The sequence below is a fragment of the Strigops habroptila genome, chromosome 4, assembly GCF_004027225.2.
Source record: "Strigops habroptila isolate Jane chromosome 4, bStrHab1.2.pri, whole genome shotgun sequence".
In the NCBI taxonomy this organism is placed as follows: Eukaryota; Metazoa; Chordata; class Aves; order Psittaciformes; family Psittacidae; genus Strigops; species Strigops habroptila.
In genome coordinates this window covers 33,103,147-33,130,319 of record NC_046358.1, presented here as the reverse complement: position 1 = coordinate 33,130,319, position 27,173 = coordinate 33,103,147, and the positions used below count along the sequence as shown (strand labels likewise).

The 27,173-nt window shown below is 40.2% G+C and overlaps 1 protein-coding gene across 2 annotated transcripts in view; it reads right to left on the bottom strand.

Moving 5' to 3' along the window:
* Positions 1-6,327: 6,327 nt before the first annotated feature.
* The window catches only part of STON2 (stonin 2), a 74,763-nt gene continuing 53,917 nt past the window's right edge, over positions 6,328-27,173 (bottom strand). For both annotated transcript variants that reach the window (XM_030481629.1, XM_030481631.1), the window contains exons 5-7: positions 17,445-19,280; positions 12,112-12,314; positions 6,328-10,820 (exon numbers count right to left, since the gene is read on the bottom strand). In XM_030481629.1, coding sequence (XP_030337489.1) covers positions 10,737-10,820; positions 12,112-12,314; positions 17,445-19,280 — 2,123 coding nt within the window. In that variant the 3' untranslated portion in view covers positions 6,328-10,736. The remainder of the gene's footprint in view (positions 10,821-12,111; positions 12,315-17,444; positions 19,281-27,173) is intronic.

Below are 27,173 nucleotides of genomic sequence, written 5' to 3'. Positions count from 1 at the left end.
CATGCTGATAAATGTTTTTACTGATTACTGCCATACATTCCAGCCAGTAGCTATGATGTGCAAAGGTTCACAGCAAAACTGAATTAGCTTCAGCAAAGTTATTCCTGATATATACAGGCATTGGAGAGTGAAATATTCGTAGAGAAAAATTTGCACAGAATGATCCATAGTGTGGCGTCACAAGCCTTACATACCTCAGGCACCACATTGTCACTTAGGATAAAGTAATCACCCTAGAGTATGCCAGAATACAAATATGCAGCATATAACTACGGCATAGTGCTGGTCTGTGTGCATGATAACCCTGTGATTCCTTTGGGAGTGCGTGTGTATGTGTAGCCTCGGTTTCCCTCACATAGCTGGCAGGGTGGGAGACTGCACACAGGCAGCCACTGCCAAGCAGAGATGTGCTGTGGTGTATTTTACTCAGCGGTTTGTCCTGCAGGCACACGTTCACGTGTTCATAAACTAAAAAAGCTTTTGTGCAAGGAAGGATCCACTTTGGATGCTCACTGCCTCCTGCTTAGTAGTCTGTTCCTCTGTGGCCAAGTGGGTGTCCTTGCAAATCATGCAAGCTTCCGACTTGCTGAGGATCCAGTAGAGCTGCTTTAAAGAGGCTACACCTTTCATGGAAAAAGCATGGGATTACCCTACACATTGCAGCCTATTCAGAGGTGATCTTATGTCCCCTCTGGGACCCAGCAATGAGAGGCATCAGGCAGACAAGACGAATCTTTGATTTCTTTTCTTTTCTTTTTTTTTTTTTAATATCTTTTTTCCCCCCCCTAGGGTTGTTTTTCACAGAACTGGGTGGAATTTGCAGGAAATGGCTCCAGTTAAGTTTTGGCTGTGTTCAGCCCTCCCAGAGAGGAACACAGAAGATGAACTACGTTGTGGCCAACCTATGGCATAGGAGCAGTCAATGTGCAGTTCCCATGCTGAGGCTAATTATCTAACTGGCAAACCTGTGCTAGCGTGAGGGTTGCTGGGCAATTGGAGTCCCTGGCTTTGAGAGAAAGCAAAACAGCAGGAACGAGCCAGCCCAGCTCATCCTGTAATGGAGCTATAGGACCCTAGGCATTAATTGCCATTTCTAACCTATGACCCATTTCCAGAGCTCCTTTCTGCTTGGGTTTTCATGCTAAATGATGTGCAACCTGGGAGTCTTGGGCATACCAAGATTTTGACAGCTGCAAACATGAAAAAATGGGAAGCTGCACTTACAGACCACAGTTCACATTTCCCTCAGCTGCTTGTTCCTACCCCCTCTCTTGCTGCTTTGGATGAAAGATTGTTTTTCCATCTTAAGCATCATCTTCCACTATAAATCTTCCTAGATTTGCAATATGACCTACTGTCGTCAGCCATCTCATTTCTCCCACAGACTGACTCTAGGCAGATTAGCAGTCAGCACTTCTGTGTCTCTGTTGAATGAAAACATTTCTAGTGAGGCATCCCATCACACCTGCTATACCTGCAATTTTGCTTGCACCTGTTTGTATGGACAGAGCACGTGATGAGCAGGAAACAGCACTTCTAGTTTATAGAGTTTTAAGACAGCTGCATTTGTGCTGGAAGGACTGATCCATGCTCTGACCCGTCTGGCCAGATGCAGTCGCAGTATTAACAGGTACAGGGCAAGGGCCCAACACTGCTTTTATGCTCTGTGCTCTGTAGGCACCAGGGATGGTTTTTTGAAAGTTCTAGCTGTTGCTGCAGCCAGCCCCTGGCAGATTCTGTATGGGGCTGGGCTCAGCCCCCGCGAATGTTTTCACTGGCCAGCTGCCAAGGAGGTGCTGATGGGTATCATCTAACTTGAGGCAGTTGAGAGTACCTTCAAAGCCAAAGTGATAATATATCCACATCACCCAGACAGTTACATAAATGTATGAGTCGTCAAAGCCAGTCCCTTGCCCTGCTGCCAAAGCCAGCTGAAATTAGAGATGAAGCTGGAGAATGTGACCAAGTACAGTGGTGCAGAACTACAGAGGCGCTTTCTTTTAGACCTGCCAAAGCAAGAAGACCAGCGATAGGGTTTAAGTTGTGCAGCTTATTCTCTTTCCATTACTGTAGACCTCTGCTACAAATTTCCAGGTCCCTCCTGACCACTTTCCAGCTATGTCTTTCAAGACACAATTCACATGTCTTTCTGTATGCTGCGGCAGGCAATGTGCTGTATTAGTATCAGTGTATATTACTAAGGAATAAAGAATACAAGGGCACGGAGCAGAGTCACTCAAGGTAGATCACACTACAAATGCTGTAAGTCTGCTAAGGACCTTGAAGGAAGATGTTCTTCTGGATTGGGGAAAAATGGAGGGACATTAGACTTACATTCAGCTGGGTCTCTATTTTTCAAAAGCAGTGATTTAATGCTGCCTTAGCTTTCTTATTGTCTGAGAGGTACAGTCTTTTGTTTCAGTTAACTCTTCAGATAGCTTAATTTCTTAATATTTGAAAAGGACTATGTGATATTTATATGGAAGGTGATAAGATATGTGATATATAAGTGGAAGGTGATAGGAAAGGACAAAGTGACATCCTAAAACGTATGGGCCATGAGTTTTTGCACTACTTGAAAATATCACATCACCTGAAATATACCTTAATAACTCCTAGGTGGAGCTCAGACGTTTTGCTGACTTGAATCTGAACATTCAGGATCAATTACAAAATGTAACCAGCATGAATTACCACAGATTTTTATCAAACATGTTCAGTTGTTCCCACATGAAAGTGAAAAAGAATCTCTCCCTTATTTAGAAAATTTTTATATGAGATGCTCAACATAATGGAGCTTTTCTAGCAAATTTGAGGAGGAGGCTTACATCAGGAAGGTAACTATCTTGAACTCTGGTTGTGAATGCACTGTAAATGTTTCTTTTTCAAGTCGAAAGTAAAAGACGTAGCCACAAGAGGGAGGCAGAACTCCTATGCCAGTATAGTAACCCTGAATCGGGACGTGTTTTCAAAATTTGCCATTTTTGTGCTAAAATTGTCCACTCAAAATTGAAGCACTCTTATGACTGTTGGCTGTAAGTTCTATAAAAGTAGGTTCATAATGCATAGGAAATGTTAAATGATTAATTTGAGCTGAAAATTACTATTTCATCTTTTTCTTAAATCTAAAATTTAAGTAAGAAATTACTTCAGGACAGATTGAAACTGATTTTCATGTGCTGTTTGTAGGTGCTGGGAAAGAAAACTGTCCTCATGCTGTAAGGAAGGGATTTACTTCAAAGGCTGTAAAAGGATAACTTTAAATACTGTCTATTAAAAAACAAAAGCATTTTTTGTTGGAGGTATTTAAAGTGCTTTATGGACATAAATTTAAACTGATTCTGTGCACGACTGTGCAGACAGGTTGGAACTACTTAGGTTAAAAGAGCAGTCAATGCCACTGAAAAATTAATTTGTTGGCCTTTCCTCAGCTAAAGATGGAATCGAGATAGTCAACTCTTACACCCAGTTTTACGATCTAACTGGTTTTCAGGGTGTCAACAATGGGCCAAATTCTGCATGCAGGACTGCACTCACAGTCCTGAAATCCAGTGAGACTTTCATTTCATTGAGTCTGCTCAATGAAGCGGGTCAGTAGTCCAGGCAAAAACCTGGCAGCTTGCAGTGACCACTAGAGAGCACCAGTCCCATAGCTCCTGTGAACAGAGGGAGTGTGAACACACAGCTAACTAAACACCTCATTGTTCCAATCTGTAGTTTACTTCTCCAGGTAGGACCCATACCACAAACTACAACTTACCCATGCCACAGTCAACTGACACTTTCATCATCCTGTATCTCTTAGGTCCTCTGGCCCTGTACAATTTGAGAACTGATTTTGACAATGTGCTTCAGTTCCAAATCCAATTCTAGTCGTTCACAAACCTTCTAATCTTTCATAATATTCATACCTTTTTTTTTTTTTACTATTTTTTCCTTTATTGTCAGGATCAGTATGTGTGGACCTGAAATCACATTTTTTGCGTAATTCTTGACTTGTCATGGATTTCATGAGGTATTAACACACATTTTTCTCTGTTGAGATTGTAACTTCAGTGTATCCTATTTTGCCACCTGCGCTCCCCTGGTTGTTCCTCTTGCACCAACTGTCACTTCCTGACCGCCAGGGAGATTACTCCATCCTGGGCAAAGGGTACCTATAGCAGCTTGAAAAGAAAAAAATAAAGCTTGCTAACTGACATAGTGCAATTTAGACAAGATTTTGATCCAAGCGAGGTAGGGACAGAGGATGCTGTAGCAGTTGAATTGTATTAATCTCTTAGTTGAAAACTGTCTGCAATTTTGTTGGTTTTTTTTTCTTCTTGATGAGAAGCCAGAACTCCACTACAGTTCTGCCTGCATCTGTGCACTGACGTGTGCATTATTTCACTCCTTTTTAATCTGAGTACTCTCTGTATTAATGCAATTGCTGAACTGACCACTCGCTAGCAATCTTCTTTGCTTCCTCACAGAGGAGTAGAGCTCTCCTTTTCTGTTTTGCATAAGGGAAACCTTTATGAAAGAGGCTATCACCTTAGGAAATTACTTTTAGCTGTATTCACCCTTTTCCTTCTGAAGCTCTTTAGGCCAAGCTGATTGCTCCCAGTTTATCTACAACCTCTGGGGCAGTAGAGACTGGGAGACTACAGAAGACCTGACCAGGAAAGGATTCCCTGAATCCTAGGGGTCCTGCCACTTGCGGTAGCACCCCAGTGCAGCTGCAGGCAGTGGTATAGTCATCTGGCTTTGCTGTCCCATTATTCAATGTTGAGAAAGACTTTCATAGCTGGTGTTTAAAGTGCTACTCCATCTACTTGTTTACATATGGCAGTTGCTGTTAGGCTTCTGCTACTGCGACTAAAAGGACAGGAGTGTTTTCTGGGGCTGGTGTGCTTCATGTTTCAGACATGTTTTCTGCGATACAGACCTGCACATAAGCTGAAATAATGGGCTGCTGCTCTGTGTTTTGCTTTACCTCAGCTGACCTTCAGCAGCTTTTGACCTACTCATAAATTTATAACATATCCAGATTAGATGGTAAAGGCAATCGTGGCGACTAAGAGAAAAACAAAAGAGAAAGAAATCTGTGATTTCTTTTCTCTCCAAATCATGCTATCTTACTATAGTGATGTCTTTTGTTTGGGTACACATTGTGCTGGCACTCTGACTTCTCCATCTCTTGCAGGGTGTTATTTTGGCTTGTCTCGAAAGACTACACTATTACCAGGGAACTTTGAGCACCCTCGTTTCAAACTTTCAGCTTTTTCTATAACTCTCTTTTCTTAACACCATTTTGCATATTATCAAGTTATCATGGTTAATATGATCCTACCTTCCCATTTTTATAGTATAATTTCCAAATGTCAGCGAATGTCTAAATTATAGTAAATAAACTATTAGTAACAGTCCCTGAATCTATTTAACCTTCCTTCTTTCTTCTGTCTGACCCAATTTATCCTTGAATAATGAACATGAAGCATTGTTCCCTGTGTACCTCCATTTTCTTCTATTGTAAAATGACTGACTTACTGTCAGTTGTACTGAGGCATACTACAGAGAATGTGCTGAGCTCAGAGCAATAATCTGAGCAGCCCTTATGATGGGTATCTGATTTTCTTTAGTCAATGAGACTGCTCAGCTCTTCAGTTTGATTCAGGGAGTGCTTTTGAGAAAAACAGCAGACTGCAATTGGCCTCAGTGACTGTGAGAGAAGTGTAAGGATGTATGAAATGATACATGGCTTACTCAAGTTTGAAAGAACATAGAGAATCATAGCAGAGGACTCTGTAAATAGTTTAGACCCTATTCTTACTCTTGCTTTGCATACAGATGTTTTCATCACAGGAAGACGCTGCTCTTGCAGGTACTCCTGGCTTTAGCAGTCAGAGAGCAAAAGTAGAAGAGACTGAGCAGAAGCTTCAATTCTCAATCACTTTGTTTCAGGATGGCTTCATTCAAACGTTGGATCGTCTATATTATATCAGCACTGCTCCACACATATGGCTCAAGCTTAATTTCCTTTGCAGTCTATCATTCAAAGTGGATGATCAAATGATATAGTCTTTTTTCTCTATATAGTCCCATTACTTCCAATTATCTCCTTTATGCCATTCAAAACATTCCCTTTTCCTCTTCTGAATTCAAGACTTCTGACTTATCAAATTACACAGCACATACAACTTCAATTTCACAGTGAATATGTGGACATGATGTTTCATTTTAATATTTATTTCAGTTTTCCCATAGTTCAAACAAAATATGACATCCCATTTCACCTGATAAAATAAAAAGATGAAACAAACAAACCAAAACACTTCTATAAAGTTAGCCAGTGTATAGACTTTCTTATTTTACAAAACTAAAAGGTAGGAACATGTTACAAAATAATCATCAAACCAATCAACGTCAATAGTGCAAAGAATGAACTGCAAGTATAGGAGAGAGCTGGAGGGAGGGTAGGACAGATGGGAGGATGGATGGATGGATGGATGGATGGATGGCTGGCTGGCTGAACAAAACAGGAAGGCTAGGAACAGCCTTGCCTGTTACCATGCAAAATTTTGTATCTCAGACAACTCATCATGTAGATTGAACTTTAGCGGCAGAACAAGGTAAACACTTCATCCATAAGTGATCTCTGGGTGCTGCAAATTCTTGTGCTGGCCAGTTCTGGACATGAATACAGCTCTAAACACAAGCTGCTAAGAGTCACTGAAAGGAATTTTTCACCACTGGAACAGAAGTGACCTGTCGAGGGCTTGATTAGTTTGTGTGTATTCAAGGCTAAGGAAATTACTGAGAATTTCATGCAAGCAACAGAGTAAGTACCTCCAGGCTGAACTTTATACACCTTTTCCTCTTGCTTTCACACAATTTCTCTCTATCCTGGGAGGTAAATGATCAAGAGAGAGTTTTAGCAGCTACTACGTCATGTGGACAAGTAGACCAACAGATCTTGGATGTCCTGTCAAGTAAATATGTCAGCCACCCACCAGAAAAGGTAAATTATTTCTGCAGTTTCTTATGATACTACTATATCTGTCTCTTTCATAGGATGACTAAATTTGAGTCTAAATAAAATAAAAGATGAAAATAACATCAGTCAGTTACAGTATTTCTCAGAATTTGCCCATTTTCCTTTGCTAGGAGGGTGTCCATAGTTAATAAATGTAAGAAGCATTCACTAAAATAAGCTCAGCTGCCCAGAGGTGTTGTTCATCTTTACCTCCTGTGATCAAAGACTGTTTATTTTTCTAGGCAAAATTCCCTGCAATACTTCAACTCTTACCACAGTCAAAAATGAAACAAAACCATCACGAGAAACAGAAAGAAGGCTGAAAGTGGGAATAGCTTCAGGGAGTAAATGTATGCTTACCTTGAAGGCACATTTCCTGCATGGAGTACTACAAAGCTTTCAAATACACCAAAGGACAGTGATTGTATCTTTTTCAAAAGGAGCATTACACTGAAACAATTCAAAGAGATTTTTCCCCAAGATAAAAAGAAGAAGAAAAAAAATAATCCCCACTACAGGCATAGCTTGTATCTAAATAATTTCTCCTCTAAAACTGACAAACCTCTCACATCTTTTCCCACCACTCCCATCAGCAGTCTGTCCAAATTACTATTGTAGCCCTATGGATGAAGAGTATATGGTTCATGTACATAAAGTTCATATGTGACAGTATCTAACACTGAAAAATTGGCACTGTTTAATCAAGCAAGAACAGTGGAAGCCTCAAAAAGGGCACTTAGGATCCCAGTGTTCAAATGCTCAATGCTTGTAATGGTGCTGGACTGAAAAAAGAATTCATTGGTGACACCTGGTGATACCAACACTAGATTTTCTGAATATTTTGGCTGTTAGTGCTCTTTTGAAAAATCAAACTACCTCAGTGCTTCAATGGGAAATAAGATCTTTTGAAACTCTGGCCAAGTATCTATAGCATCATGCTACAGATGCATTTCCTGGGGTAAAGGTTGGACTTGATGATCTTAAAGGTCTTTTCCAACCAAGGTGATTCTATGATTCTAAGTTATTCATCCTAAGCTTTTGAGAATTCAGTGGAAGGTACATTAGAAAAATGTTCTTCAGTGATCAGAATGGATTAAAATAGCTTTTTTATAAACCTGAACACTTTACCAGTTTTGCCTGCATAACTCCATGGAAAGATTGGAATAGATACTTCTGTTGTATTACTAACTACGTAAGAGAGATCAGGGTCAGGCCCATACTCTTTCTTTCATTCATTAACTTTGAATTAACAAAAAAAAAAAAAAAAAGGTGATGAAAGGGTAGAGAAATTAAGTAAATCCAGAAGCCTCTCATATGTTCATCTTTCAGTTTTGTGGTAATGAATATTCTGTAGCTGGAGTAACTGAATAGTTTAAGAATTCAGAGATGGAAAATGATATTCCTTTGATTTTCTCCCCTCTTTAAGGAGTACAACACTGTTTATTTGCTATTACTTATTTGTGTTGTCAAGGGCTGGGGGGCAATAGGCAAAAATTTAGACACTGAGCCTGCAGATCAGAGTAGGAAATCTCCCGACTGTTCCTCTCACAAAACATTCTCGTGCTTCCTCAGCAACATCTCAGCACTCCTTCAGCTTGGTTTTGTTGGATTTCTTACTGGTCCTTTTCGGAAACTAGGAGCTACAGTGAAAAACAGGAAAAACACTCAGAAGTTCTTTGAAAAGAGGAGTGAATCTTACAGGAGTTGCCGTGCAATTCACCACAATCAGCCTGTAACAGAGCTGAGAATCAGTCATAAATTCAGCAGTGTGCTCTCAGGTATTTCACAACCTATAAAAGTTATCATTTAATAAATAATTCTTCGCACTTCATCAGGAATTTTACTCCACTGATATCAAAATGGTTCATAAAAGTTGATGGTATTCATCTATTTACAGAGAGATGTTGCAAATGTTTAGTACTAACTGATGTGCTCTGGGCAGCTCCCTGGGCTTCAGTAGGTCTACCTGCAGTAGAATATTTCATGCTTCTTAAAAAGTCCTAGAAGGACTGAAACTTTATGTATTTACAGAGGTGTACCGGTGTAAATATATATCACTAAGTTGACCTAGGCCTGAAATTTAGGTGCATACAAAAAGGCATTTATAAGTTCTCTATAATTTGTTTTAAATTCTACCACTACCAGTTTTAGATTAAATGTAATTAATCACATTTCACTTGGGATTTTAACATTGTAGTGATTTTTAGAAATCACTACAAAGTAGCAAATCGAGAATGCATTAATTTTGTGTCATATGAAATGTAAAATAAATCTATAAATCTATAAAAAAGCTTGCATTTTCATTATGATTTTAAATTACATTGCCAAGGCTTTCCAAATATGTGATTTTAAAGTCAGCAGTAACCTTTCAAAAGATAAGTGATTTAATAAATTATTTTTTTTTTACATTTAAAATTACCTCAACATGAAATATTACACAAGCCAGAGAAACAACTACAAAAATTGGGTACTTTGAACACCGTTTTCTCTGAAAATATATATGAATGAGATTTTTGCCTTCCGCACTTTTATTTAGAAAGAAGTTTTAAGACTTGCTGTTACTTTCAGCTAAGTGGAGATAAAAAAATCTCCATGATAGAAGCTTGTTATTAATTTTTGAAAAGAGATTTTAGGTCCCAGTTAGCAGGGGTTTTATAAAAATACAAGTTACTTCTGTTGTAGGTTCAAGATAGAACATGAAAGTGATATTGTGCTGGACAGACTTCCAAGGATTTTCAGGAAGGCAAACAACATTGCTAAAGCAATTTTGTTCTGACATTTTCAATAACCACCCACCTTTCCCACCCAAGAAAACAGAAAAAAAACCAAACCCAAGCCCAAACCCTAGTGTTTCTCCCTTAAATATCTTTCTAGGCAGGAATGATCGAATCTTAGCCAAGTCCCTCCTGTATCACCTCTATCATAAGACACATTCCCTGTTACTAGCAGCCATTATCATGTTCAGTCAAGATAGTAGAACAGACTAACAAATAAAAATTTTAAGAAATTGCAGAGACTTTCTTGTAACTTGTGCAGACCCCATGAAAATGTGCACAATGACATGTTGTCGTTCAGGGGATGAGACAGGAAGGGGTGAATAGAAGAATGGCTGCGTGATTAGCTGTTCTGTCTGTAGTTCATGTGCTTGACCATTTACTATGTTTAAGATGCAGAGTTTGTTCATTCTCCAGAATGATGCTCAGGGTTTTCACTCTGTTGATCACTTCGGAAATGAGATTTTACGTCATTTTTCACTCGATGCTGCCTGGGTTTTATTTGGCAGTTCAGAAGGAAGTGAATCTGCCAATGACCAAACCAACAGGCATATAACAACAACAAAAGAAAAGCTTAATGTAGGAGGCAAGACTGTAAGTGAGATAAAGGCTGCTTTCTGGTTTGCCTGTGATGCTAGTCAGACTATACTTCAGTGCAGAACCTAGATGGTGAAGAGGCAGAAAAGGCAGGCTTGACTATAATACAAGTCATTCTGTCTATACCCCAACTGTACTTAAATCGTTCCATGGGTCCACTCCGAACAAACCACATACAAGTTTCTTCTCAAAGGATGGATCATCACAAGAAAAACTAACACTCTTCAGAGCATTAATTTGAGAGTAGTACTGCATACTTTTTAAAAGAAAAATACCAAATCCCTGCAAGTTCTCTCTTCCAGGTCTGTTAATTTGACCACCCCTCTTGTGACTTGCAGACTGGTCTTTCTTCACTGCGTAGCACATTCATTGACATTTGCTGTATCTTCTCCCTTCAGATCCTCATTCAAGCTTTTTTTCTGCTCTATTTCGACCTGGCAGAGGAAAATGGGGGAGAACATTGGTAATGAGAAAGGAAACAGAAAGAATAACAAAAACTTCCTTAATGGTGCTCCATGTTACACTAAGGTAAAGAAACTGTTGGTAAAATGAGAGGGCTTTGAAGAGAAATAGACTGAGGAGGGAAAGCTGGATTTTATTTACTCTAAGTGTCTAAGTAAGTCTAATCCAAACAGTGTTACAATTCAACAGTGTCATGACATCGTTTCCAGAAGAGAAAAAGTCATGCAGAGAACTGGTCTCATGTGATTTTATATTAATTACCATCTCTAGTTGTACTTTGAATCCAAACCCAGAATGAAATCTGCAGAGGATAGGTGGCTTCCTAAGTGACAGAAGAAGACTGGCTTAAATTTTAAACTCTGATGTGTAAAGCAAGAGATTCATTTTCAAAATGCACAGAATCACAAAATCATAGAAGATCTTGAGTTGGAAGGGACCTGTAAGGATCATCGAGTCCAATTCCCTGCTCCTCGCAGGACTGCCTAACACTAAACCAGACATTGGTACATTCTTGCCATCCTCAGGCTCAGGTGCTTTGGGCTACAGATGCCAATTTGTACTGGGATGGAGCCAAGGTTGTCTACATTTGTGTTCTAAATTTCAACACCTCCAAAAACTCAGGGATGATCCAATGTCCAGTTCTTTAGAGGAATGCTTAGGAAGATCAGATACCTTCTCCAGAGAATTTAAGAGGCTACTAAAAATGTATTACCATTAAAAATATTTGCCATGAGATCTTTTCATTATCTCTCATCACCGCTCTTAAAGAAGGCAGGTAGGATGCCAATTTCTCTGCTGAGTGATCAGCTAACATGCAAATTTTGGCATACTGAGATTCTTGGCAGGTATATACGTAGCACATTTTCCCATCTGCTCCTCTCCTTAGGGCAGGCAGGAAGAAGAAATATTTAAGCAGAGAAATAATGTGATCCTTTTGTGTGCTGTAGCACTCCCACTGTAGATGCTATGAAGGACGGCAAAACTCCCTGTTCACACTTTTACTGTATCAGCTAATCTCCAGCAGCTATGTGTACGCTCTTCCACAAACCAACTGCAAGCAAGTTTATTCCACCTTTGCTGAGGGATAATCTGCTGCTTTTTTACCATGAATCGGTAGGCTGCACATGTGTAGCTTCTGCACAGAACCTAGCATGTGTCAAATTCCCACCGCATCTGCCCATGGTATTTATTTGTCTGCCTACAGTTTTCAAGACAATAAAGTATGCAAAGTAACCACAGTGATCGCCACATGCTCAGTTTTACCTTGTAACTGTAGTGTGCTGAATAGTTGACCCACTTCCTCACGTCGGTCTTGTCCTCGACAGAGATGGACCGAACAGTGGCTTTGGATGCAGAAGTAGTGGGCATGTCGAATTCCACATCTACATAGCGGACAAAACTGGAAGGCACTTCCCGGTCAGAGCCAAGCTCTAGGTGACAGAAGAAGCAGTGAGGATGGCCAGAAGCTGCAAAACAGAGCAAAAAGACACGAAAGTTGTGTTGGATGGATCAGAAAACACAACATCTAGGAAGAAGCAACATCATGAAACTGCAAGAAACCGAGAATCTGCCGGGTGAACTAGTTCATATCAAGTGACAGTATCTTACCTGTTTCAGTGCTGCAGGAATTATAGGAATTAAACAAAACTGCAAAAAGAATTGCTAATCACTCTGGTGTTCTTTTAGTAGTGAAAATACAAGATGTAAATCAAGCACAGAAGGGTAAAGGTATTTTCCTTTTTCTGATTTCCCCAGTGTATGTAACATGTTAAGCACATTGTGGCATATCCTTCTGAAACGTCATGTACTGGTAATGAGGAAAGGTGGGATTTGGCAGATATTTCATATTTGTTTGAAAGTGTTATCCTCATTTTTAGCAGAAGAAAATATACTGGATAATGTTAAATAATTTTCCTGGGTTCAAAAAGCAAGTTTGTACACAGCTTGGAAGTAACTGTTTATTCTTTACTCTACCACAGTCCCTAAAGATGGCAAGGTGAGGAAGTAATCACATTTAGCTCTGTCATCTGTAAATAGTAACCTTTGGTACTATTTCCCTCCCTGTGTTTTGCTGGACAGCAGGGATGTTTAAAAATTGAAGTAGGGACTGCTAGTCAAGCTAGGTTGGTTTTATTTCTGACTGCTGCCAACTCCCTGAGCTCTTGAGCGAGTCATTTAAGATCCGCACCTCAATTTTTCTGTCTACAAAATGAGAACGAAAGCCTTCAAAGCCACTTTGGGCTTTTCTGATTGAAGGGATCCAGAGTTTCCTCACAAGTGGGAGGTTTCACAACTTACGTCCCTGCAACAAATCCAACGAGAGGCTATGCAGTTCAGCAGAGACAGCACTGATATGCAGCACCACAGCTGGAGCCAGGTTATGAATGAGTGGGTGCAGTTATCAGATATAAAAGCTTGAGTTCTGCAAGCATTAAAATATATCACCAGGACTTTCATCAGGATGAATTATCCCAAGCAGAGTGCTGACTATAGTTCTGGAGTGAGCTGGGAGCTCTCTTGAACAGCATGTCCCAGCTTTTCGTAGCTGGAGCACCGGTTTTCAGGTTAAAATCAGTGGCACACAGCAGACCTTCAAGATGATGCCTTACACCATAGGCCAGCGGCAGCCCCACATGCTCTTGGGGAGATCACTGTGTCTCCAGCACTGCAGGGCTTTTCCTCCTGGCCAATTCTGGGGCTCGGCTGCGGTGGACATATCTGTGGTGGCAGTACAGTCCAGCCTCTGCCATGGGACATGCGGGTGCCATTGCACGTAGCTGGGAATCACTCCTCTGTGATACTGCATTATGCAGATGCCTAAAAATGAGTCATTCCTGGCTCAAAATTTCCGTGTTCAGCACTTAGTGCTGGTAACCAACTCCCAGTCTCAGGCCCCCCGTCCGTTCATATCTCTTCACTCACCCTATGCCAGGCTCAGTAGACTCATTGCAATCCTTCCTGCTCTTCCTTCTGCTTTGCTATGCTTTTCCTCTCCTTATAGATTGCCATGGGTTGCTCCCTCCTTCAGACTGCCTGGATTGCAGTGGAGGTCCACAGCAGTCTGAAGGAGTGGCAACACAGCACTGGTGCAAGCCACTTTCCCAGCTACAAGATGTTCAGCTTGTGTTCTGCACTCTTGAGCTGGCTTACGCTCAGTTGCTTTTCGGATGGACACGTGAAAGTAACGCTAGGAAGTGTTTAAGGAGGCTTGAGCACACTGCGTGACAGAAGCTTTGGACATCTGAATTTTTAAGCTTCTCATAATTTTAACTGGACACATGGAACTACCAAGCACTCTTCTAACACACATGTTGGTGGATATTCACAGGCTCAAAAAAAAAAGGGGGGGGGGGGAGGGAAATAAAGGGGAAAAAAAGAAGAAAAATATTAATGCAATGCAACTAACAAAGCAATTTTTCAATAGTTTAATTTCTTCCAGTAGTTGTGCCCACTAACAGAAAAGACCATGCACAACACTAAAAAAAATATGGAAGTTATTCATTTAAACCAGCGCAGCATGGTAGGCAAGAGGGTGAAGTGATTAACAAAGCAAGTCCTTCACCAAAGCTATAGCAAAAAGTACCCAGCATGTGAGTGTTCATCAGTGGGGCACATGAGGCACAAGTTCTATAGATTCTCTGTTCAACAGGCTCATTCAGAGCTCTTTCTCTAATGGACAGGTACAGTTTTTAGTAAAATCAATCAACAGACTGCTTTTGTTTTGCTGCCTTAAGCTATTAACATTTCATTCTAACAAGCAAGGATCTGGTAATATAATTCATATATATGCATGGGTTACTGTGATTGGAAGGAATCTGTTCCAAACGATTCTGATATCCTAACATGTTTGGATTAAAGGATTTAATTTACTTCAGAAAGTATACCAGGTGCCTGAATCCACAGCCAAAGTAGAACAAAGTCCAGATATCCAGATCCAAGGCTCTGCATAGAGGCTACATCCCTGCTTTGCTAGAGGTGCATTTTCCCATGGTTGAAGAGCAGGTGGATGTTTTCCTAATATTCTGCTGGTGGATTAAAAAAACCCAAACATGTGGAGCCCAGCCAGCTGCAACTGAAGCTCTGCAGAGCCTGTAAATAGGGTCTCTTTATCAACTGCTTTGATCACATTAATTATGAATGTGAGAAGGGCAATAAAGTTCAACAAGCTATTTTGGAAAGGATTTGAGCAATGTGCTTAGTAGGATCCAGTCCATAGCTTTTTGTTAGGTCAAATCACAGTCAGAGTACACACTCTCCTTCTTTTGTCATATGCTTTTACATGTCCAGTCATAAGCAGACACTTTGGCTACAGACAGAGCTGGTAACAAGTTCCTAAAGTGAGAGTGCAAAGGGCTCCATCCCATTAGAAAGCACAAACAGAAAACATTTGGATAAGACAGCAAAGCTACTGAAACAGTTTGGGAGCTAGGATACTACAACCTGAATGCAAGCAGCGAGCTTTGGGAGAGACCAGCTCTCCTTTCCTGTAGGATGTGGCACTGGCTGTATTTTTATACTTAGTGCTTGAGAACTGCATCATTTATAGGGACTTTTGCAAATAGGTGGAGGTGACTTGTGGGTAGGGCTGGATATAGCCAAGCATACACAAGGTTGGGAGTAGGTCACACATCAGTATCACATGGTCAGAAGAGTATGTGGTCCATCAGGAAAATCTAAAAAGGATCAGGAATCGGTGCTTTTGAGTACCATTTACATCCCTCATTGTTTGCCATATATTTTGAGTAAGGAAAACCATGGGATGAGTGCCATCAAGAAATGTAAACAGTCCCTGAGAGGCAAGGTCAGATTTAAGCTACATTTGGCCTGCCCTGTCATCATTTTTGGATTCCCTCTCTCTCACATACCTCATGTGTCCTGGCCAAGACAGTGCTTGTACGGCCCTTCCGTTCCCTGAAATTACATCTGACCTGACCGGAGGGGTGACGACACTCTCTTCCTCTCAGGATGTAAACAAATACTAACTGCCCTGAGTTCTGCATGGTGACACTGATGGATAGATGCTCTGTGGCAGGGCTCCAACAGCAGCACCAAGCCTGTGATGCATTTCCTCCTGACACGGGGATATATAATAAAGCCTCACACTGGGAGAGGCAAGATCAAGCACATAAGAGGCATAGATCAACATCCTCCTCAAAGTAGTGATGGGTAAGGAACCATCACGTCGTAGGATGCAGTAGAACCTGGAGTTCTGCCTCTTCTCCGGGTTTGCTACTGGCATGTTCTGTGATTGTGCTAAAGTCTGGGGGCTTTCATTTCCCCAGCTGTAATGTCTATATGGTATACTGAGATCTTTGGAGAGAAGATGCCACAGAAGGCCCAATTTCACAGCATGCAGACGGCATAGTGAGATTTTCCTCACAAGCATGTTACTGCTCATAAACAGCCTGAGGTTAATTTTGCACTACAATATTTCTCTTGAGTTCCCAAGCTCTCTCTTCATATGTCCCACACTACAGAAAACATGGAGCCTTCACTTTTGTTAGCAACATCCCTCCAAATTTGTAACCTGTGGTGTAAGCTGGTGTCCTTGGGCTGAAATGTGGTCCAACAGATTAGAAGACTTGGATCACTGTTGTGCTGACACTATAGCTTAAACTCAGGAAAACATATGTCCTTAAAAGTGCCAAATCTGGTAATGAACTTTCCTTCAGGGAATACTGAATACAGAAACCCCCCCAGTCACCCAGCTGCATTACTACAGCACTAATACATTAATACTAAAAAGTCCATGTTTGTAAAAAGCTAGTCTAGATCAGAGAAATTAAGAAGTAGAATTCACTATGAATAAAAATAAATCTGAGTTGTCTAGCTTTATTGCACACCACAGATGAAAGGCAGGAAGTGGAATGACTGGCAGCGATGGCCAAAGGGAACAGTAGTTTGCGCATAATATTTGAATGTTTAATTATGAATGTGCTACTAGAAATACAAAGAATTGTGGGGTTTATGCTGGTCTTCCCTTTTCAGGTTTAAGCTGTATTTATCTGTCTGCACTGGTTACAGAAACACAGCCACAAACTGGTCCGTGGAAATGTCTTTTTTTAATGGTTGCACAATATCTTCTGTCTTCTTATAATCCCCATTCCAGATACTTTCTAGGCATTAGTTGTGGTATATGCGTTGAAGTACATAGCACTGGCCCAGTATGCTTGGCAACGCATGGAAAAGAAATCACATGTGCTAGAGGAACTACAGCAATTTACATGGTTCTGTGATTCAGCACTGTAGCATAGTATGTTGCCTTTGCAAGTTACCTGAAAAAGCCCTGTTTTCAATAACAGTGCTAAGTACACTTGATGCCTAAGTCCCGTAATGTACTCATAAAAGCAAAGCAGAAGGCATGTTTTTGCATCTGGAAAACCTAAACCTGTTTTATCATTAGCAATGTTTGTAAGATACATAAAACTACTGCAATGAAAGTTCAGACAAATGCTTCATGCAACTAAATAACTGATGCCTTTTGGTATACTACAGAGCATGATTTATCCCTCACCATGTAAGCCCGGTGTTCCTTATCTTCCAAAATACATAACTCCTTTTAGTTTAGGCCTGCAGAGATGGTATGCACCACTTACCTGAGTTTTTGTCAGGCAGTCGGTTTATCCTCCATACGATAGAATTAAAGGCATGCTCGTATTTGGCAGTTCCCAAAGTTACTCTCATTACTGGCTCAGAACCAGACAGACTGGTTGATCCAAAAGTGGCCCCCTTGTTCACCTTGGCTTTCAAAGATTTCTCCCCCAGGACGCTCTCCCTGCGGAAGTTCTTCACCCACTTGCTTGGCACTGGGTAGCGGATCATCACGTTTTCACAAGGGACCTGAGTTAAAGGGTCACGGTTGGAAGAGAACCCAGTGGACATCATCAGCCAGCTCTGTACCTCCACCTCAGCCCCATTGATGCTGGCAGCTGTCCTCAGAGTAAAAGGCAAAGTTTTCTCAGCAAAGACAGTTTTGAATCGCATCAGTTCAAACCGGCAGGCATCCAAGGGGTTGAACAGGATAATACGGGAGTTATTAAACACATCCTCATCCACACATGAATGGAACCGACAGCTGTATAATTTAATCCACTTAGTGGTAGTAGTGGGCATAATATCCTGCCTTGCAACTATTTCATTCCCTTTGATCAGGATATCATTAAGGCCCAGTCTGCATTCTGCCAGGCCAGAAAGGAAGCTGAGAACATAGATATGGGTCAGCACACTGTGCTGGAGAATCACACTGTCCCCTTTGGCCAAGATGCCATGAAACTCATCCCTGACATCAACTGTGATTTCTTCTTCTTGATAGTTCAGTCCTACTGTGCTCAGATCTGTTGATGAGGCTGGCAAGTTCATCAGTATGTCTTGCACAGCACTGATGAAGCTAAGGAAGTCTTCATAATCTGTAGTCCCCAGCTTGATAATTTGCTCTCTCTCTGCTGTGTGAGCAATGGCTGGCTTAGGCTGATACTTCTTTTTCTCCTTGTAGGTTGTGCGGTCCAACCGCACGCTGTGTATCCTTCCATTTTCATCATAGTTCTGGAGTTTGCGTTCTGAAATCTCATGATTGATTTCAAGTTTGAATTCCCGGAAAGGTTTCTCCAGTCCTTTCTCATAATAAAGTTGTATACATCCTCTGTCAGTCAGCTTGACATATATTGGTCCCCAGTGCCTGGATGACATAATATTCTTCTTCTCTGGGATCCTAAGCATCATTGGCCATCCATCCTTTGGCTGAGCTGGTGCCAGATTAAATAAGGCTGCATCCAGATCATATGGCATCATGGGGTCATCATCAGGCAGGGTAGGGGTGCTCACATGATCTGGGTCTCCAATCTGAAGTTGCTTGAGCTGCTCTACAGCATCTGTGTGGGTTATATTTTTGCTTGTCTCATGGAAACTGATGATATCAGACTCTTGATGAAGAATAATGAGAGAGTCTCTTTGGCTTTTGCCTGGAGCACCGGAGACAGAAGAGCTTTTGGAACGCCTGTCTCGCTCCTCAAAGAATGAGCTGAATGGATTGATGGGTGAAGGTTGGACATCTCGCAGAGATTCATCCAGGAAGGGATTAGTAGCACTCCATGGTGGTGTTTCAACAGAAGGCAACTTGGTTAAGGAGGAGAGATTGAGTTTTTGAATTTTGGAGAGGTCCCCCAGTGTGCTTTTAGGACGTTCTCTTTTCTTAAAGGATGTAGTGAGGTTAAAGTTAACATCTGGAGTCTGTGTTTCTGCAGGTGGGGTGTCTGTTTTCAAGGGAGAAAGGTTCTGCGGTGAAAAACTGACTTCATTGTCGTCAAAAGTCACCCAGCTGGGAAAGCGAACTGTGGTTGGGGTAGATGAATGCCCATTCATGGAGGTGTTGTTCAGCTGCCAGTTGACAGCCTCCATATCTATCTCTTCATCTTCCTGGAGAGACGAGGAATTGTCTTTAAAAAAAGAGGAAAGGGGAGGAAATTTCAGCTAATTACTCTGAAGTTACTTAGTTCTCTCCAAGTACAGAAAACTACAGTCTGCACAACACGCTCAAGAAAGGCATTTTCATATGCTGGGCAAGAAAGATAATCAGAAGACTTGGCTAAAATGCTCAAGAGTCTGGCAAGAATTAACAAAGAAATAGACACCTCAACACAGAAAAGGAATGTAGCAAGAAATAGAAAAGGAATTACAGCAATGATTGTATTGCTCTCATTCCAACATAACTTAAAAAAAAAAAGAAAATTAGCCCACGTTGTAGTGATTTTTTAAAACTTCCCTCTCTAAATTTTCATGCTGCATTTCTTCTCTCCACTTACCTTCTGTCATTTGCCTGTTTTGTTCCCTCTCACTCTTGTTCTCATTTTTTCCCTTTCTGTCCCCATACCCTCTGCTCTAGAGAAGAACCCAGTAGGGAGAAGGAACGAACACTGAGGAAGAGCACTTCTGCATTTTGTTCCTACATATTTGTCTGCACATTTGCTGTTAAGACAAAATCACGGGGATATGGTGAAAGCACCATAAAGGGTGTGTGGGTGGCATTTTTGCCCAGGATGTGTTCAGCAAAGAGACTCTTTGGGTTACCCAGTGGTAAAGAGTCTGCCAGTCCTTGGATGTCTTCAAAGAATCTCTCAGAGAAGCAGTGATCTAGGGATGTACGTTAGCATAAGGAAAAACATTTCTTTTAACTTGTATTCTGGAAGCTGTCCCCATCCTCTGTCAGGACATGGCACCTTTGACCACTATTTTCCTAATCTCAGGCTTTGCCAAGACACTTCCCAGAAGCCTACATCCTACTGTGCTATTTCAATCTCAGCTCTTTCTGGTGGAGACAGCTGCAGTGGTAATAAGGTGTTTTCCAAAATGAGCATACATTCTTAGAGCTCAGAAATTAAAGAGTTTTCTTCCCACTGGGCTAATGAATCAAAGTGCTCCTCAAAATGAGCAGCCAGCATGAAATTACACTCTGCAGCTGCACCAGGGGTTTGCTCTGTGTATGATACAACAGTACTAGCATTTGTGCCTGTTGCTTCTAATAGATATATGTCCCATGTTTTTACACAAGTCACTGTTCTTCAGTACAAGCAGAAAAGTGAGTGTAAAATGTAGCACTTTGGTATGGACGCACACCTATGATATTTTACAATAACAACAGCAACAACCTATTTAAGTAATTATTTAAATTGCCACCAGTTCCCCCAAAAGCTGAGCTTCATTTCCATTCTGCCTCAACCATAATAGGCAATTTGAATTTTCATTCCAGTTACTATTTAGGATATGAAATAGGGAATATTCATATTAGCCGAAGTCCTGCCACTAGCTCATTATAATGTCATGGGTAACTTGATTTTCTGGGCCTCTCATCCCAGCTGCATGGAAGTTCACCCAACTTTTTGATCTAAGGGTAAAACACATGATGCAAATTCTAAGGGTTAATATAAAAGAGACTTATATATGAAGAGAATGATACCAATTTGTTTTTCAAGCCACAATAATAACAAAGCAATAACAAGAACAGATAGCTTTTACAGACTACCCATGCATTTCAAAGTATATTTGAAAAGAAGTGGCACTATCTATCTCAATTTCCCTGATTTTCTTCTCTACCCTGCCATTTTACTCCCAGCTTTGCACAATGCTTCTCTGTAGTCCCTGCTACTGTTTACACCACTGGATGCTCTTCTGTCTCCAGTGACCCACAGTGGTGAGTCTTTTATCTGTTAAGTTTTGCCATAAGACTATAAATAGATTTGTGAGGGGAAAAAACCAAGCCACCTTATTATCATCCAGAAACACAGCCTAAGAGAGAAAGTAATAAATCCCCCACCAAGAATAATCTGACGTCGTTCTGATTCTCAGGTCCACACCAATACCTTCCTATGTTGTCTCATGCTTTTCCAGTACTTTGGTTAGCAAGCATGTAATCCTCTGAAGCGCAGCGAAGGCAAGGAAAAGATGTGGTAAAAGTCTCTGGTTTTATGGTATTTCTGGGAAAACGTTCCTCATTTCTTTTAGGACTTCTAGAAGTCCTGTGTTTATAAGATCAGGGTTTCTTAAGAGTGGACCACCTTTTCCCTGCCTGCAATTATAATTTTCCCCTTTCCTATATCTTAGCCTTTGAACTACAGAAACCAAATGGCAATCCACAAATAAAGCAGTAAAATAATAAATAGAGGCAGATGAGAAGACCTTCTTGAGAGTCCATGTGAAAACCACACAGAAATCACCTGAAGAATTTATTTCTAAACTGAACAAGTTTTATAAAATGCTTTTTTTGACCCAGATACCCAGAAATACAGCAGAAGCACTAAGAGAAGATGGTTTCACATGTGTAGTCATTTGCGTAATTTTGTTTTCTAGAAGAAATCAGTAAACTGTTATTTGATTTGATATGTGAAAGTGTCAAATCTGGGAAGTGAAATAATCTTTCTTTCCCAAACTAAAATCAAAAGCACATTCTTCTGCCAAAGAACCATATGGTTGGGTTTATAAATGTTTGAAGAATACAGAGGTGGTTCTAGGAAAGAGGTTTTTAGCTCTGTCTGTAAGAGAATGACTAATAGCAGGAGGATAAAAATAACAGTATGCTAATGCAGTTAAGCATCCAAAGTAAGTTCCTGAGAACTAGATGAAATAGTGTGTTTCCCAAGAGAAATATTGGAACCTATGCTGGAAAGGCAAATACAGCATGGTGAAAAATCTTGTCATTGTTACAGGATGGCTTAGACTATTACTTCAGATTTTCCCTTCTTGACTTTTGATGAATTCCTGAACATGGGTGATAAAGTTTAAAATGTGAATGTCCTTCCATTTGGCAGCAACCCAGTAGGTCTGGGAGAAGACACTTAAGAAAGTGATTCCCTAGATGAGCTCCTTGCTTTTTTAACTTTTTTCAAAATTCCTTCCTACAAAATAAGTCATGAGGATAGCTTGCTGATGGGGTGCATTCTTCAACCCAGAGTGACTCCCGATTAAGACTAGATCTGCATAAAAAAAGAAGTGATCAAAACAAAACACTTGTTTTTCCCTTTTTGATCGACTGACTTTGCTTTCCTAAGTAAATGACTTTGATAAGTGTTTTCTTTGCAAAATTAAAATACCTTTTAATTGTCTGTCCTTGCCAGAGTCCAACCTGACAGGTTGCTCCAGCCAGCTACAAAACACAGGAGGAGATTTACCAAGGCGAAGGGGACAGTAGCTCTGTCTTCTTTCCCAGTGACACCAGCAACGTGAACTCTGGGCAAGCAGCCTCAGGCTACCCACACAACTATGCATCTCTGCATTCATTTCCCCACAGAAGTGGTGCCTGCAACCAGCACTGGCTGTACCTTACTATGTACATGCCTCAGTATAATTATCAAGCCATTAAATAATTGGGAAACTTAAGTCCACAGTGACTTCATGCCAACCTGAACTGTAATGTTTCTTTTTTTTGTCCACAGACCTCTTAATATTTTGTTAGTTTTACAGGGGTTCAGTAGCAAAATAGTTAATCATTTCAGTATGATAAACTGAAAACCAGCATTGTTATAATGGATGTAGAACATCTCGCCATGATCAGCCTATTGTGACTCACTACAAGGAAAGAAGGCTCTAGTTCTCATCTTTGCATTTTTCTATTTAAAGTATTTTGGCCAAACCCACCAGGTATTATCACGTTAAAGGATACTAATAGAGGCTGGAACATAAATTTGTAAGCATTCATGCAAATTTTGATTGTCTCTGCAAGATCTGATGTGTGGAAGAGATGAATCCTCACACAGTCCTTGCCCACTACTCCTGCAGCTGAACGCACTATATACAAAAATTTAACACAGTCTAGTTCCCCAGTGTGTTGAACTCTTAATACAAATGCTATGTTTACAACTTTATACTTTATGGCACAGCTAAGAAACATTTCAAAATCATCACAAACTAAGTAACCATCAGGAGAAGGTGCAAGATGAAAGGCTGAAGTCACAAACCAAATCTCTACGGTTCCCTTTCTTATTCCTTCTCCTCCCACGTGGCAGGTTTCTCAGATCCCATTGAATGGATTCATCCTTCAGTAACTTTTCAGATGATCATACTCTGTCATATCCTATCACTACATCTCTTTGAACTTGGGTGTCTAAATTTAGGCCATGTAAATCAGTGGCCTAATTAAACTCAATGCAGTTTTATCCCAAATCTGCAGTACTACATAGTCTGTTCCCAGCAGTGGATTAATGACTACTTAAATATGATGCCTGTTGCTTGGTTAACTATTGCAAATACATCACAAGTCCCAAAAGAAGTTTAATTGTCAAAAGAAGTTAAATAATCTGAAGTTACGAAAAAGTGATATCACTGAGCTTCCAGCTCTATTTAAACACAATGAATTTCATCTACGTTCTCTTAATTTATCCCCATGAGTCGCTAATCTTTATAAGAACTCCTGTATTTCAAGTGTAAGCCATCATACAGCTCCTAAACTGAAGATGAAATACAAGCAAATTATGACTTAGCCCCTCACAGCTAGATTACCACAGTCCTCATACTGCAAGAACAATGTTGAAAAGGACTGTGCTCCATCTACTATCTTAAAGGATCTTAGAAGATTTTGTGGACTTTGGTTTTTTTATGTTTTGAGATTTTCTTATTATTCTGTATCTAAACAAATGTATGTATTTATGGGAAGGTAGGACAACTGTGTTTCAGGCATTCATGCTTACTGTGCTTTGTTGCCCTGAATTATTTGCTTTCTGTCTCCTTCACTCATGCTGCTTCTTGCTGCTTGGAGAGGGAAGAGAACGTTTTCCCAAAACCTGAGTCTGGCTTAACCATTAAGAAACTGGTATCAGACTACTCATAAGAACAATGGTAGTTGCAGCTGGAAGTCTCATTGCAACCAGCTATGTATGATGCTACTTGAGTGCCTTTTTTTGTCTCACCTGTTTTCCTCCCCACTGTTTATTCAACTGGAGAAACTAATTAAACAAAGACTGTAATTCAATTAGATCCCTGTCATTATTCCTTAAAAAAATGCTCAAGATAACAAAATCTGTTTCTAACTTAGAACTTTCCTGAATGATTAAATTTAAAAATACTCAGTATTTTTATTGTGTTATGTTTACTGAGTAGTTAAAACTGGCTCATGAAAAAAAAAAGGCATTTCAGATGTGGTATGTAATAACTGAAACAATATTTCAGCAACTCATAATCTATGTACTGTTAACTCCCCTTTTCCTTGTATAAATCTCAGCTATGCCATCTGCTCTTGGCTGTGCAACTATAGTTTTGTAAAAGTTTCTTACATGTTCTGCAGTCTGTACTATGCAGCAGGCACAGAGTGCAGGGCAATCAGAGTGAATGTGGCTAGTCTTAAAACAATACCAAGCATCTGTAACACACCTCATGCACAAAACTGGTAAATTAGTTTCCTATAGCAGATATCCAGATTCAGAAAATGTGCTTTCCAAATATACTGCTTAGGTTTTAGTCTGTAAACACTTAGAAGTTAGTGTACTAATACCCTTAGAATTACAGTCAAGAATAAACATACAATCTATCAAGAAATCACCTAAACATTGCAAAAGATAGATGTATATGTCTGGGACTCCATTTAATACCAATTTATCATCTGAACAGTAGATTCCAAATTACAGATAGTTCATGAAAGTCATGGATGAGGCTGTTAGTGTCCTGAAGAAACTGCTAGATCTTAATGTCAGGTAGGAATTATGTGGCAAGAAGGTAGAGGCAATAACGAACTTTAAAAGGGAATAAGACTCTCCTAGTGATAGCTAGAAGACATTAGGTACTCTAAGAAAAAGCACCATTTATCACTTAAACCCAGCTTTCTTGCTTTTTGTGTTGTTTTGTTTTCCTGTGTTGTTTTCTTTTTCAGTAAAGGCTACTTTACAAAGAAATTAAAGTAAATACATTTTGTTCTTGGAACATACTTACAAACTTCTGTGTAAAACAATGACAGTGAATGGGTCCCAAAAGTATTACAGAAAGAAGGTTTTTTGATTTAAACCCATTTGAAAGTCACAGATCTAGAAAGCAAGTGTTCTACCTGAATATCAGTTGGTGTGCTTCCATTAGCTGGCCAGAAGGTGGTACATTAAGACTGATACAATTAGAAAAAGTCTTCAAGATTTTTACAAGATTCAGACAACACTATGCCTGTTCCAAGAATTCACAATATATATGTGACATAATAATATTATTTTATAATTAAGAATCATTTGAGCCAATTTGTGAACAGTTCTCATGTAAGTGGAGGAGGAAGCATTAGAAACTGCTCGCTTTTCCTATTAAACAAACATAATATACTCATAAAGTAAACATCATATGTTTATGTATGTTCATGCTTCATTACAAAGCAACTTTGTTTCTATCCCTGAAGACATAGCATAGATACCACTGACATATTTTTACCACTGTGTCATCTAACTTTGTTTTCAGCAAGGTGCGCTCAGTCCAGACGTGACCCAGACTATGACTACACCCTAGCCTTAGCCATTATTAGTACCATTGGAGTACTTACACTCCCACTTCGGCTAGGCTAGACAAAGCTTGTGCGTGAGGGAACAGAGAAGAGCTAGGAAGCACAAAGCTGAACCTGTTCCAGCACAGGGATCAATAAGAGAATGACAGGTTCTCTGAATCCCTCTGCTTCATCTTTCGTCTGAAAGGAGAACAAGGAGCAAACAAGAACAATGGAAGACATGCACATGGCATTTTTCAGAAGCAGTCCCTTTCAAAGTACATTAACGAAGATAAACAAAGTCAGTCTGACTCTGAATGGACTTTGGACTTTGCTTCTATCCAGAGGTCTGCTTCCATCCCTGATTTTACTCAGCTGTACATACAGCATATCCTTCAGTAGCAGAACTGCCACTGAGACAAGACCATGGAGCTCGTGCAGAAATATTCTGAAAGTGAATAAGGAAAGAGAGAGGCTCCTGCTAGCCCAGAATATTTTAGGAATTTATTCTGGCAAGCAGAATAAATCTGTAGCCAATCCTACAAACGCACAGACAATCCCACTTCATCTTGGACGAGCTGATACTAGCGGTTATATAAATCTCTTGTACAAAGACAATATGCTACTTCATCCTGCCATAATTTTACAAACAATACGTGATGCACTGGTTTTGACCTCTTAAATTTTGTCTTCAGTGTTTGAGATCGTACCATGTGGAATAAGCCTGACATTCGCAGTGCCTGACTGCAGATGGAAATGTGCCAGCTACTGGATCCTCTCAGAATTTGGGGTCCCATTAAGCAGCATAGCCTTTGACTGCAAAGCAGCTCACTATGGTCTTACGCACTAAGATATGGATCCAAAAGACAGCTGCAGTACTGATCCCAGGATCAAGTTTTATATCATAGCAAGTCAGCAGCTCACATCCTGTCTGCCAGACTTGTCTGCATATCTCAGGTTATGCCATATTTATACACTACCTTTACCCTGAGCAATAGCAAAATTATTTACAAGTTATGCCACTGCTATTATTTCGAAAAAACCCAAGGACCCATTTCCCAATCTCTAATGTAAAACTCTGTGGAAACTTCAACTTCAGCTACCTATTTTAATCATTTAGTTAACCTGACGAACTGTAAAGACAGATTTGTTCTATAGACAACAAAGCTGATACATATTTGTAAATTATGGAAGCTAAGTGTTCCACTTTTGCCTGAAGCTTAAGTTAATTCTTTCCCACCTTGTAGTTTATTATACAAACATTTTCTGTTCAAAGTGCAGAGAAGAGCATGTAACTATGTGAGGGTAGCCAGTTTGGACAGTCCTTCTTGACTCAGAGCATATGGGAGTTCCAGGCTACAGTGAAGTTTCATGAATTAAGAGGGGAGGTGCT